General features: G+C 39.9%; 1 protein-coding gene across 1 annotated transcript in view; it reads left to right on the top strand.

The window, feature by feature from the left end:
• The window catches only part of IRS2 (insulin receptor substrate 2), a 30506-nt gene extending 21296 nt beyond the window's left edge, over positions 1-9210 (top strand). The window contains 1 exon segment of the mRNA XM_040536920.1: positions 6804-9210. Within this exon segment, the coding sequence (XP_040392854.1) occupies positions 6804-6808 (5 nt within the window). The 3' untranslated portion in view covers positions 6809-9210.
• The last annotated feature ends 5545 nt before the right edge of the window (positions 9211-14755 follow it).

Genomic DNA, 14755 nt, shown 5'->3' with positions numbered 1-14755 from the left:
GGCAGTTGATTGTGAAAGATGAATAGAGCTTTGTCTTTTAAAACATGGCAATCTCTGGAAGATAAATGTCTTCCTCTAGGGTGGAGGAATGAATGCTCAAGTCTCCATACTGACTTCGTAAATCTGAAATCTCTTCATTCTAGGTGCCTAAGCCCTTTTCGTCAATGATGAAGGAAGGGATCAATCTTTCAAAGAGTGCCTGGAAGAAGTATTTCTCTTCCCCTAGCCACAATGCTTAAGTGGCTAGAGCACTCACCCAGTACTGACCTGCATCCAGTACCTTTCTAGCTGAAAAAAAAGTCAATTCTTTTCCCCAGTGCCCTAGTCCCTAGCACATCTTAGTCATATATTCTTCGGTAGAGTGCTCTCATTCTTTCTTACTGAAGCTGTTTTCATGGAATAATTAGATATCTGTTCTAGTGGAAAGAGAGAGTGAACATGACTTCCCACAACTTACATGAGTCCTTATTCCTGTTCCCATGAATATTTAAATATTTAGTATGAATAATTCGTCAATTTAATCACTGGAAAAGATTGCTTTTTCTCCCAAGCGAGAGAGGAAAGGCATGCTTTTCAACTCTTTGAGTGCACTCTACTATTGTATTGTTTAGTCACATGTACGGAGGTAACCCAGTGGCTTAGAAGAAGCCATCAGTCTTTGGTATTGGCCATTGGTGTCCAATGGCCAACAGACATGGTAGACGACTAAGTCTACCAATATACTGATGGCATTTCAGTCTTCATTGTGTGAGAATATCACGCTCTAGTTACAAGAGGTCTTCTTTCTTGTCATTGTTGCCCTTGCTAATGGCTACTGCTAAGGATTAGAGGGGGGACAAATATACCTTTGAATTGCAAGCTGAGCAAACTTTCAGCAGCTGTAAAGGTGTGTAAGATGATTTGGTCTGTGCTCCTGAGAGCAATACGAAGTTGTACACCTCACAGACTTGGAGATTTTTCGTTACTGTTATTCATCTGAGCCTTGTGTACAACAAGGCAGATGAGTTGTTGCTTAGAAGTGCCTGTTTCTTCCCCTTGACTATACAGAGTTTAGTCATTCTAGCTTCTCATAAGGTGAGTGGGTCAGAGATGTAGAGGTACACGCTAGGGATACCAGAAGTGTGCTGAGATGAATATTACCTAATGTACGCTCTAAAGGTAGACATGCAAATACACGTGGTTTTGTTGTGTCTCTGAAGATGGGGATGGCAGGTAGTTCGCTGTATTAGTCACCAATCCCTTCCTCCCTCACCCTTCAACACTTGTAAAGTGAGCGCGTTGTTTTGCAAAGATTGTCTCTAATAAGAAACTTCCCGTCTCGCTATGTATGCAAAGAGGTGTCGCTAGAATTTGCTCATTGCCATCAATCTTTCCTGGGGAAGAGCTGCACTCTCTCATTGACATGACCAAAGGAGCTATAAAAAAATCAAGCCAACAGGCTAATTGAGGCTACATTTCCAGTGTTCTGGTTTTGCATCCACATGGATAAAGGAATAGTTTGATGGTTTGTAAGGTGGAGGCAATTACAGTTGCATGGTAATGGGCATCAACCAAGAAGATGAATCCTTTTTCCATGATGGCTAAATCCTATACTTGTGAACTGCAGAGTGGCTCTTTGGCTGCCCGCCACAGACTAATCTTTTCAGTAGCACATTTCCTATATAGTTGCCACATCTGCTTCTTTGTGCGTGTTTTTGTCCCTCTTACAAACTCCCAGTGGAAGGCCAAAAGGACTAGACATCTTTTTTTTCTTTTTTGCCTGCTCAGAGAAAGAAGCTTGATCTTTTTGCTTAATTTCATTTAACATTTTTAAACAGTTGTATAGCCAACTTGCAAGAGAGAGGATAATTGAACAAAGTTCAGATAGTGCTATGTTGAGTTTTCTGTCTAATTTTTTTTTACCCCTAATCATGGGATTAAATCACATCTATACAAACTTGTTTAATAGTATACAATGGCTGTAGCTCTGAAATTAAGAGATATGATTGCAAATGTATTAAATTAATCCTGGAAAAATGAGCATGTCTAGTTTCTTAATTTTAAATTTGAAGTGTCTATTTTGATTATAATTTATATGGGAAATGTGTTTCTGGACCAGCACTTTAGCTATAAATTCATTATAATAGCATTTGTGAGTTTAATCCTTTATTTTCCACATAATTACATTTTAATGTTTTAGTTATTCATATTACAAAATCTATAAAAACCTTGACAAAATGATATGAAACACAAATTATATCAAATTCTGAAATCAGCTAAGCATAGCCCCCATTGTCATCTGCACTTCAACTGTAGACTCAGCTGCTAGTGAAAGATTGCAGGTAAAATGTTTGTTATCCATGTAAATAGGTGGTATCAAATACAGATGCCTTTGATTTTATTAGTACCTTTAGATAAAAGTTGACGCTCAGAATAAATTGTGGGGATTTGTCCATAGATCAGATGAACACATCAGCCTTCTGTGTGTATGCTAGGGGAAGGAAACAGTACTCGCAATTGCTGACATGTAGTATCTTTTTCCAGACAACCTAGTGCTTTGTTTCCTGCTTTAGAAGATAGTATCTTTCTCCATGTTTATCATAATGCAACTCAAAGTGTTATGATTTTTAACTATTTGACTAAAGAGAGAAGAGTATTACAAAGCTCATGTCAATAGAGATGACTGTGGCCACACCATCCTTGCTTTACTACCTGAAAGAAATTCAGTAGTTTTCATAATCGGTCATGAATAATCTGTATTGACCCAATGCTCACTTTTCTAAACTCATACAACAAAAATGTATCCAAATAACATCGTGTACTGTTCCTTCACGGACTTACGTACCAAAAGGGGGTAGTTACTTGGGGCAGCATGTCTCCAAATATGATCAACCATGACTTGTTTAAAAAAAAATACTTACAATGTGGCTTTTTAATTTCATGATTTAACTTGTTTTTCACATCAAATCTGGAGACGTTTCACTTTGGATTGCTATTATTCTTGGACTTTGTAAATTGCTAGAGCATACTACTTTGTTTTCCTGTGAAGTGCTGTTAAGGCAAATGTTTAAGCTCCGATGGAAACATTTTCTTGTGACAATGGCCAAGCTCTGCTTTATTTGGTAGGAGCATTCTCGCTGAATTCCCTGGAATTACTGGTGGAGACCCACAACTAAACACAAAAGCTGTTCTGTTATCTTTAGCAGGGTTACCTCTGTGCTTTTTATTAAGTATATTGCTCCTTAAATTGCTTAATGAGAGTCGGAGCTAGGTCAGGATTTGGCTTCTGCCATGTATTTTGCAGGTGGAATCCAGGTCCTCGGGCCGTGCTGTCTAATGGCTTGGCCTGCAGCCTACAAACGTCCCCGTTGTTAACCTTGGGATTCGGCTATATCAATAGGATTGCTCTTCCAGGAAAAGTTAGTTAGCGGGATCAGAGCCTTAATTGATTTGGCAGGCAATGTGGGGAGGGGAGACAAAGGGACAAAGCCAGGGAGCCATTCGCCTGGAGTCAGGGCACAAGCCCGCAGCAGCGCTGGGGGCTCTCTGACCTGCGCTTTATCTGCTCTGATGGTCGCACTGCCACTTGAACAAATTGACTGGTGATGAATAACCAGCACGGTGTTGTGCCACGAGCCACACGAGTAGCAGTTTCTGTCTTTTGTGCTTGTTAGCAGAAGAGAATTATTTTTAGGGATTATGAAAATTTTTGCTAATTAGTTACTGACTTTGAAAATTAATAAAAAGATGAGATCTTCTTTAATCAATTAACCACTGTATTCTATTGACAGTATATTTAGAAAATCTTTGAGCATTTGGTCATTTCTGAGCAATTTTTGTGTATTTTATTATCTGATTTATTCCCCAGGAAGCACTGGTGGAATCAGCTGACATGAGGTAGTTGTGGAAACCCAGCAGCTAGCATGGAGGTTTTTTGTAACAAAACTCAAAACCAAAAGGGAACTTAAGCATCAAAACAGTGCTGCTCTTTGTATTGTGATTTGTGTGTACCCAGGGGGAATAAGGTTATCAAATAATATATTCATGTCCTTTGGGAATTCTGTTTAGTCCCAGGGTAAAGGTGATGTTCACTGGTTTGACTTGCAGTGATAGATTAATCTAAGAGCAGTGTTGACCTGGGACTTGAAATAAGTATAAGATATTAATGGCTGAAGTAAAATAAATAAATAATAGCAATAATAGTAGTGATATTGATGTAAATATCCGTGTAAAGCTCTGTGAACCAAGTTTGGGAGTGCTCTAACACAGACCACCCCACCTGCTCCAATTGAATTCTGGCTGGAAAGTACCTGTTGTATTGCAAGAGCAATTGAGAGCAATCGCAGATTTACTCAGTAGCTAACGATCAATCCTTCCTGGTGGCCACCCTAGGCAGACATACTTCTCGAAACATTTTTGCCTGTTGTCTTTGCACAAGTTTCAAAAGTTCTTCAAGTACAAAAGTTTCCTTCTCTGATTTCCCTGTCTGAATAAATTATTTTAAAATTTATCTATTAAAAAAAAAAATATTGGACTTTACCTATCACTCTGATGCAATGGTAACTTAAACTTAGCTGTTGTGTTAGTTTACATTTGAAGGAAAGCAATTGCACAGAATCAGTGCATATCTTTAAGCACTTGCATGTATGCCTACATTTAAAGATTTGACCAGATATCTTAGAGGTTTTTTCCAACCTAAATGATTCTATGGTATGCATGCATCCTGCTTCCCCGAATAAAAGTCAGAACAAAGAGGATTGCTAGGCAGCTTCCTCAAACAAGGGATCTCTGCTCCTTCCTGAGAGCCACCCATACTGCCCTTGTTCTCCTTCATAGCCTTGCTGGAATAGATGATGACTGCCAGGCCAGTTGCTTTCTTTTGGTTCCCAACTCCAGATTCAAAGTTTACAAAACCCTCTAGGGTATGGTTTCATTTTATGGGATCTTCAGTATCCGTAGCAGCTGGATTTACAGCTCACAACCAGCAAAAATGACAAACCTTGCTGTTCTTCTAGGCTTTCCATGTCCTCTTTCCATCTCAGCTTCCCTCCTACTCCCTCAGCTCCTATTTCATCCTATGTATCTGAGTGCTACTTCTAATTCTGTCCTACTGGCAGTTTTGGGGCTTCCTTAATTGTATCATAAGCCAATTCAGGTTATTAGTTTGGGGATGGGGAAAAAAAAGCTCTTCTTCTGAAGTCTGAATGGCTAGAATTGACTTAGTGTCAGATCAGAAAAGTGGTACCGAATAAATGGCAGTGGTTGCGGGCAATGAGGTACTTTCTTTTTGTTCTTGGCAAGCTATTAATTCATCTCAGGCTGTGTCAGTAAACTAAATCCTAAGTAACATCCTAAGTAACTGATCATACAGCAGTTCCAATTGACTTCGACAGTACTTATTCCTTAAGCAAACCTTAGCTCTGAGCGATTCAATAGCAATTTAGTAATTCTCACATATGTGCCAAGATATGTCAACCTGTGTTTTTTGTATAGACTTGAAGAAAAGCCTTTGTATTGGTTTATTAGAAGCTCATGTGTAGTGAAACTTGCACAGATAAGCACTTTGACATCCAGGGGTCATATATAATTCATAGTGGTCCCAAAGCAAATACTGACTGTATACATACAGTCGAAATTAAAGGGCTATGGCTTTTCAAGGTAACAATGTTAGTTCCCAGAGTGAAAATCCCAGAAGCGTCAGCTTCTAAGAAAACTTTTGACATATGTCTTCAAACTAGAGTTTTCTTCTAACTTGTAAACTTGGGTACAGCAACATACAACAACAAAATTGCTTTAAACAACTAGATAAACTAGATAATATTAATAGTACTTAAGAGTAATGTAGTGTTGCAGCCTGGGATTGTATTGGGCTATACCACTTAGCACCTTTCAAAATAAGGTGTCAGTGTTCTTTCATGTAAAATTTACTGTCTTGGTGTTTTGATCACTACTGTTTTTACATTGCTGCTTTATAAAAATTATAGCAAATTGGAAAACTATCAATAAACAACAAATTGAGGAAATTTGATTTTTAATGACCATGTTAACAAATGACCTTAATGTTGTGAGTTAATCAATATGATATCTATTTATGGTGCTGGCATATCTTCTCCATTCATTCTTTGCAGTAAAAAAAGAGAGGAGTCAGCTGGGTTCTTTAAAATAGGATGGGTCACTTCGTAATCAGTTTCTATGTTACTGCGTAATTCACCTTCGTTGTTTAAAGCAGTTCTGTAGACAGTAATCTGAAGAGGATTCCATCCATTTGCCAACATACTCATTTTGTTAATTGTGGAATAATATTAAATCAAATAACTAAATTAGAACAAGGGCCTTTCTTTGCTTACGTTTTTGGAAGACTCTTTCCCTAAAGTTAAAACAGTCTCAAGAAACTCCTGTTTTTAATGTCTGGAACTGGACAGCTTTTGATAACAGCCAGACAGTTAAAACAACACTTGAATTTGTACCTACTTTATGCAATACCTTTTCTTACTATTGTTACAAAACAGTGAGGGTCACAAATTGAGCTGGGGGGATTTCGTGACGTGTTTTCTAGCTGGTTCTGCCTCCTGTGTTTTGCTGGTTTGAGGAGCTGCAGCAGGGAAGTCCTACACAAGGAACATGGCGTGGGGTTGGAAAGAGCTCCTTTTGTTGCCTCCATAATGCCTTATGATGTATGCAAACAGAATAGCAGTTATTACGTACCTTTTTTTCCATGAAACACCCTTCTGAATAATCTCTATATGGTATTTTTTGTGTTGTATTAATCATCAATATGATTTTTGTTGCAGCTGTTACTGACTCTCTTTCATTTTTCTTTTCAGAGTGAAGGAGTTAGTTTTATCACCATGACCTCAAACAACAGTACAACATTCAAAGAAGCTGCTCAGCATACATGGTTTTTTGTTTCGTTTTGTTTTGTTGTTGTTGTTTGTTTTTTAACTAAAGCTGCTTAAGGTTTACTTTTTGTTGTTGTCATTGTTGGTCCAGACAGTTACTTAACTTTCAAACTGTTGTGGACTAAACCGTACAGCGAATCAGCGAGGAAGGGAAAGCAACCTGCCCAACTCACGTCCTGTCAATGGCATCTACACTATCATTTTGCTGCTGTTTTGGCAGGAGTTGGAGATGTTCTTTAGACAGTAGGAACTTTTCTGCCGGCCTCTTTAACTAACGGCCAATGCCTTCATTTCCTTTTTCTGCAAAGACAAACTATGTTTATCCTTTGGCATATTAGGGGATTCTGTGGCACCTGCTGAAGCAGTCAGATCTGGTATTTACTGGCATAATTTCAAGCCTATCACAGTACTACCTACCTCAGTTCAAAGTAAAGCCGGATTTGCGGTGTTTGGTGTACGACAGGACCTCCTTTATCTCTATGCTGAGTCTCTCTCAAGAGCGGTCGCCAGCCTTACTGAACTTGTAACGCATACAGCTGCTGCCTGCTTCTCCATCGCCAGCTGCAGAGCTTGCTTCTCAGACGGAGCCTGGTGAGGGCACTGGAAAGTCTAAGACGGGATGAAACTCTGTGGATCGGACTTGGACAGAGGATTTAGAGTAGCTGAAAAACAAAAATGTGTAACCGAAGTGACATAAGTTAAAAAACATCAAACTGTATTGGGGGTATCTCTCTTTACCTTCGACACACTTGTTTAATCCTCTTTATGTAGGTGTTGATGTAGGTACTTCAGATTGCAAAAGCCTTTTCTCCTATCTACAAGCTCACTTTTGTCAGTTTAACCCTGTTCTTAGCTGCGTTTCTTGTAACCAAAAATCTACGTAGGCATGCTAGGAATGCAGGGATGATAGTGGGTATCGGACAGGTTCAGGCGCTAATATTAACACAGTATTATTTTGCCATCTAGGAAGTCCTAATATTTGCCTTCTACCAGAAAAGCATCATTGCAGCTACAGGCATTATTACAGGGAAAGAAGAAACACTGCAGTCGCTTATCCAGAGTTATTTTCAAGACTACTTGTGCATCACGTTTCAAGTAGTCTGAAAATACAAGTGATGTGGTGGCTATGGTCACATGTCATATACAGCTGATGCTCCAGACTAGCAGAATGTCATGCCACCTTGTTTCTCCTTTGATAAACTTGTTGAAGAGTTCATATACGTTTTAATGGTACCTCCCCAGTGCCTGCTCTGATAGACATGTAAGTATTACTAAGTTATTTGAGTTATGTGAGACTTATTTTTTTGAAAATCATTGTGCTAGGTGGGACCTGTACATCACTATTAACAACGCATTATCATTTTGGATTTTTTTTCTGAGGAAGACGAGAGTCAATGTCTTACAAATGAATGACAATGTGGTCTTCCTGCTTACATGCTGAATTTTTAGAACTGAGGATTGTATTACAAGACAAAGATGAATGTAAACTAATTCCTTCCTTACCCCTTGAAACACTTTATTTTTCAGTGTAATTTTGGGGGTCTTAAATCACAGCAATGCATAGGTTAATACAATATTAGATCTAAAATCAATTTAAATATCTAATCTGAGTTTTTTTTTTTCAGTAATAATAATACTATAAATGGTTCGAAAACATTCTAAAATGCTGCTTGTTCAATTCTGGAACCGAAAAAGCAAATACCGTTGTTGACATTTTCTGTCTGAACCTCCCCATAGCACTGAGCGTGGTACCTGCTGAATACAATATTTTGAACTTCTATTTTGAAGGAGCCCTCTGTACTGATTAGGAAATCATGCCACTAAAATAAATGGCTAAAATGCATACAGCAACTTCAAAACAAAAACTTGACAATATAGTCAATTCTTCTCTATCCTGTATATTTCGCAAAGGCATATGCAATACTTACATTCTTAATTTAGTTTACAGAATGGAACCAAAATGTATAAATGTTATGTTTGCTAAAAATTCACAATGTATATTGGGTCTTTGTACATTTTGCCTGACTTACCTTAAATTTAAAATATTTTTTGCTATATAACCTTAACAGTTATTAAGCAGTGTTTTCTTTTTGGGTACGTATTGTTTCTGGATATCAAGATGTTAAATATATTTCTTGCTATTGTGATATGACAAGAGACTTAACTTATCTTGCTGTGTCTTCCAATGTACACGCTGTATATAAGGATAAATGTGATGCTGCTGGAGACCAGAATAAATGGAACTAGAGTAGTGTATTGTATTTAGTCTGTATTGATCATGGATGCTCTCCTTAATAGCCATATGCAATAAAATACATTATTTATGAAAGGAGTAAAGTATTTGTGCGCCTTTTTTCTCTAGGAGTGGTGTGTTGTTTTTTTTTTTTTTTTTTGGGGGGGGGGAGGTTGTTTATATAATAATCATTTTTTTTCTCTTTTAAAGTGAAAAACATTCTCTGAATAAATCTTACTGCTCTGTGCATACTTACTTTCTTTTAACACATACAACACGCAAAAAATCATGAAATCATTTTAAATCTTTTTTTTCTTAGTAATAAAGTAATCTGTGTTATAAAGGCAAAGTTTATATTTTTAATTCCAGTTTAGAAAGCTCTCATCCCAACAGATGACTAAGCGAGTCTCTCTCGCAGTTTGTTTAGAGGGAACACGCTTGCCCTATACATACAATATAGTCACTTATACTGGTACAAGGTGAATAGGAGGAGCCTAATGCGCTGTGCAGGTTTCCTAATCTTCTGGCTTCTGTGCTGGGGCTTTGGGGCACAGTCAGGGATGCCATGGGGTCACTGTAGCCAAATTTGCTCTTGGTCAGTAGTAGGGTTGCTTAACCTATGATTCTTTTTCAGCGTTCCTTGCATTCACGTAAATGCCCGGTGGTGTGATGCTCACTGACTGACGACAAGGATTGTGGTGACAAGGGGATGACAGTACGCTGATAAAAAGCCTGATCTCTCTTTCACAGCTGAGATCTCCTTCACTTAAATTGAGGAGTGTCTGAATGACACACCTTTGTTGATCACACAAAGAAGACATCATCTCCCAATGCACCACATCTAAAGTCAATTGGAATGAAATTCAGTCAGAATGTTATGTATGTTATATATATGTTACATTATATATGGCAACATCTACCACTAAATGGGCTGGTATTTTCATGGTTACCTTGCGTTTGGGGTATATTTGGAAGACCATATTAATACAACCTTGTTTTAAAAGGACAAAAACCCTGGCTTGCTGTGGCAAGCTCAGGTTCTTTCTCTGAAAGCGGCTCGAATGGAAAGAGCAATGCTGTCTGTTGCTGTGGTAAAATCATCATGTGGCTGCTGGAGCATCCATGTAAGTCACAGAATGCAGACATAAATCACTGATAATGTGTGTGCTGCCCAAGAGAGAACATTTAGTTCATTGTTGTCTGTCACGACTGCCTCTGCTGTAGGCTTAGCTAGAGGAGACAGAATAGGGGGACCTTGTGGATCTTACAGTACCTACACCCTTCAAGAGAAAGAGCAATTGCTTTAGCCTACAACATAGCTCTGGAGAAACACAGCTATCCAAAACTATCTTCTTCTCTGCTGGACAGTACTATGAAAGGCATCGCCTTGCAACAGCCTTTAAATAACAAACACACATCGAGCAAGTTGCCTTCTTCAACACCTGTTTCTACTGTTCCACTTTTTTTTCCTGTTCATGGGAAAGAAGGAAGGGTTCAGGTCTCAGGTGTATGAATTCTGTACTCATTTGTGATTATTCTGAGTGAGGAAATGCAGTTCAGCCTCTGCTCTTTGAAGAGCCATTGCCGAATAGCACAAAGTGAATAGACTTGGCCAAAGATGCAAGCCTTCCTGCTCTCTGGGATGCAAACAACCTACCAAATCTTTCAGTGTATTAGCACTTCTTCAGTCATTCCCAGACAGCTTTCCATCTTGAGGAACTTCAGTTAGCTCTTGCACAGACACCAAGATACACTGTAAGAACCACCTTTGCACCTGACTTTTTCTGGGTGACAGGAGTCTCTGAAAGGGTATGCAAACAAAAGTTATGTTAATGAATGGGTGATTGGCTTTCTAGGAACCCTAAATATTTAGCTTACAGTTGATGATAGGTATTTCTTATTTAAGGGTACAATTTGTGACATTTAGTTGGAACCGACTCCTGAAAACAGGCTTCTTTGAAGTATCCCAACAGCCTACCAAAATAATAGGGACAGAAAATATCACCATCCACTTCTGAAAATACAGATCCCTATTGTTTTGTTGTTGTTATTATGTGTTTAATCAATATATCAGACTAAACATATGTTTTATACTGTTTAAAAGAGGGATGGGATAACTGGCCTGTGGGATGGATATGACACATAACATTGCTACATATGAGCTATGGCCTCATCATTTTTTTCATATCATTAGGCAACACTGTGTCACATGTTGAATGTGTGGCTTTCAAAAGTTTTTGAAATGTTTGCTTGATCCTGGGTATTTCTTCACAGGTTATCTTCACATCTTCTCTTCCCCCCTGCTGAAAGTGAGTAATTCACATAATCATAAAATGCATCAGTAAGTGCTAAAGTGAATGTAGAAGGTATGTCTAGAAGATGATGAGCCCTACTGCCAAAATATTAGCTCTTACACAAGGTAGGAGAAATAAACATCAGGCTGTGTTTACATATTCTAAGTGGAGGAGGCAGAGGATGGAATTAGACACACCTTGAAACATCCATTAATGTGAATATCATTGGATCTAGATAAAGGAACAGGATTCTCGTACTTGTAATCATGCTCACTGCAGATGGACTGGTAAAATTAAACTCCCACATTTGACAGGAATTAACATTAAAATACTATTCTGTGTCAACCTTTGAAATTTATGCTGCTGCTTCTAAAAGTAGTTTTCCTTCTCATTAAGAAGGGATCCTGTCTGAAAATGTGGGTGTATCCAACAGTACAGTTATTATTTTCCCATTCATTCGTTCGCCTGAGTAAACTTTGTTATGGAGGTGAGTGTCCAGGATTACCACTTTACTTTAGACAACTCCAACATTAGAAATTTTGCGTAAGCAAGAAGGTCCAGACTTAGATCTTATTACACTGATTTTCTTAAAATGAAGGACTTACAGTGTACCCTTATTCAAGATAAAGGGATGAATTCACTACATCTGAAATCATTATATTTTTGTTTGAAATGTCTGACCTAAAGCAGCAGAGTTAGTATTAGTCTATTAGTCATGTCCCAATGCTCCTAGTTCCATTAAAAAATTTCCTCTCACCCAGGCATAATGCCATTTTGTACAAAACTGTACACTTAAATGGCTGTGGAAAGGTCTCCCAGGTGTTCCCCATGAGGGCTTCACAGGTACAGTCTAAATAGGCAGTGCTACAACACATGATGATACTAGTTGGCAGAACAGTTACTACTAGGAAAAAAAAAATCTGTAACATCGGCCTTTTACTGGCAATTGACCTGATTTAGAGACAGGTGTTGAAGAGAAAGGAACTGGTGAGGCTGGTTACTCTAAATACAAACAGATCATTTGCTCAAGAGTGCTCTTATCCAGCAGCAGATGAAACTCCTCATTCAACATCATAATTTCATCCAAAACAAAACAAAACAGAAACAACAACAACAAAAAACGGAGCAACACTGTGACTGACTTCTCTCAGAGTTGTGGGCAATATCTTTTTGTATCAGGAGACACCAATACTTCCAGGAAGATGTACCTTCCTGCCTGTTACAGAAGACTGACAATTCCCGTTTGCCAAGAGTATTGGGTTTACATGGCAAAGTTTTGGTAGCAGGGGGCTGCAGGGGTGGCCTCTGAGAAGAATCCAGAAGCTGCCCCCTGTCAGATAAGGTCCAGTTTCAGCTGTCTCCAAAGGGACCGGTCGCTGGCTAGAGCTGAGCCAATAAGCGATGTTTATTGTGCCTCTGTGAGAGCAGATTTAAGAAAGGGGGAAAAAGACTCCTATGCAACAGCAGCTGAGAGAGAGGAGTGAGACCCAGCCCTGCAGCCCCCAAGGTGAGAGCAGAAGGAGGGCAGGAGGTGCCCCAGGCACACAGCAGCAGTTCCCCTGTGGCCTGTGGAGAGGCCCCTGGTGGAGCAGGCTGTCCCCCTGCAGCCCATGGGTCCCACACGGAGCAGATCTCCACGCTGCAGCCCGTGGAGGAGCCCCCGGTGGAGCAGGTGGATGTGGCCTGGAGGAGGCTGCGGCCCATGGAGAGCCCCCGCAGGAGCAGGCCCCGGGCCGGAGCTGCAGCCTGTGGAGGACCTGTTTTGGAGCAGTTTGCTCCTGACCAACAGACCCCATGGTACGGAGCCATGTGGGAGCAGTTCTTGAAGAGCTGCTGCCTGTGGGCAGCCCCCACACGCTCAGTTCGGGAAGGACGGCATCCCGTGGGAGGGACCCCGCGTGGAGCAGGGGCAGAGAGTGACCGTGAAGGAGCGGTGGAGACGAAGTGTTAGGGACTGACCGCAGCCCCCATTCCCCGTTCCCCTGCGCCACTCGGGGGAAGGAGGTGGAAGAGGGTGGTGGGAGGAAGGTGTTTTATTTATTTTTTTATTTTATATTGTTTCTCACTTCTCTAGCTTGTTAGTAATAGGTAATAAATTTTATTAATCTCCCTATGTTGAGTCTGTTTTGCCTGTGACGATAATTGTTGAGTGATCTTCCTGCCCTTATCTCAACCCTTGAACCCTTTTCATCGTATTTTCTCCCCCTTTTCCTTTGAGGACGGGGAGTTAGAGAGTGGCTATGGTGGAGCTCAGTTGCCCAGCTGAGTAAAACCACCACACCAAGGATGCTCTGGGGCAGAGCAGGGCTCCCCATGCTCCTCAGGCATAAGGGTTGAAGCTGGTCGGCATGACAAAGCAGCCTATTCTCATCAAACCTTTCCGACAAGTGTTCTCATCCTGCAAAAGGACCGGAAAATGTGAGATGGTGTATTACGTCGTTACTTCAGCTGCATGATAAACCTACATGAACTTGTCGTGGTTCAAATGAATGTGGATATACTTAAACAAATTACGGAGATAAAGGGAGGAAGGAATAAGAGATACAGCAACTGTACCGCCATATTTACCATTTTACTTAATCTTACCCGTGATAGCTGTGAGGTGTTTACCCCTTCCCTGTGGAGCAGTGATTACCTCAAATTACCTTGCACTTGCCATGGGATCAGAGTTTAAACACTAAGGCTGGGAAATAAATTTGCACTGAGCTCACCCGTAGTAGGATCACCCGGGTCACCTACAACATACCCAATACCCACCCATTGTCCTTTTAGTGCTGCCAGTTTTCAGGCTAAATATTACAAGCTGTTGCACAAAGATAAACCCCGGGGCCACGGTCTGGGTGACCGCAGATTAGGAATATGCCACCATTGCTTTCATGGTGATTTACTGTACGTGAAGCTCTGACTCAGAGGTGAGAGGTTATTTATGTGTTTTTGATATTTTTTTTACACCTTATGTCTTGTGAAGGATTTTCTATGTTTGTCTTGCCCTTGAGCAGTACTTCAAGTAGTGTAATTGTAGTCAGTTATTTATCATGTCTATCAAGTTGTTCTATATAAGCATCTTGATTCTTAAGTGGGATACAAGAACTTTTTTTTTTTTTGCTAGAATGCCAAACCCCACAATGACTGTCCATTTTCTCAAGGCTAAACTGCTTTTAAATGACTTTTTTGTTGTTGTTGTTCCTGCTCAATGTGTCAATGCGAGCAGAGAGGAATTTCCAGGGCCAACCTGTGTCTTTAGCCAATGAATCAATAAAGCAATCCAATATTAATTTCAGATCCAGGTAACTGAATGTTTCTCTAAGGGTTTCAGAAGAGTAAAGGTTAAAATTTCATCTTATTTATCT

The sequence above is a fragment of the Cygnus olor genome, chromosome 1 (assembly GCF_009769625.2).
Source record: "Cygnus olor isolate bCygOlo1 chromosome 1, bCygOlo1.pri.v2, whole genome shotgun sequence".
NCBI lineage: Eukaryota > Metazoa > Chordata > Aves > Anseriformes > Anatidae > Cygnus > Cygnus olor.
This window is presented reverse-complemented; position numbering and strand designations above follow the sequence as displayed.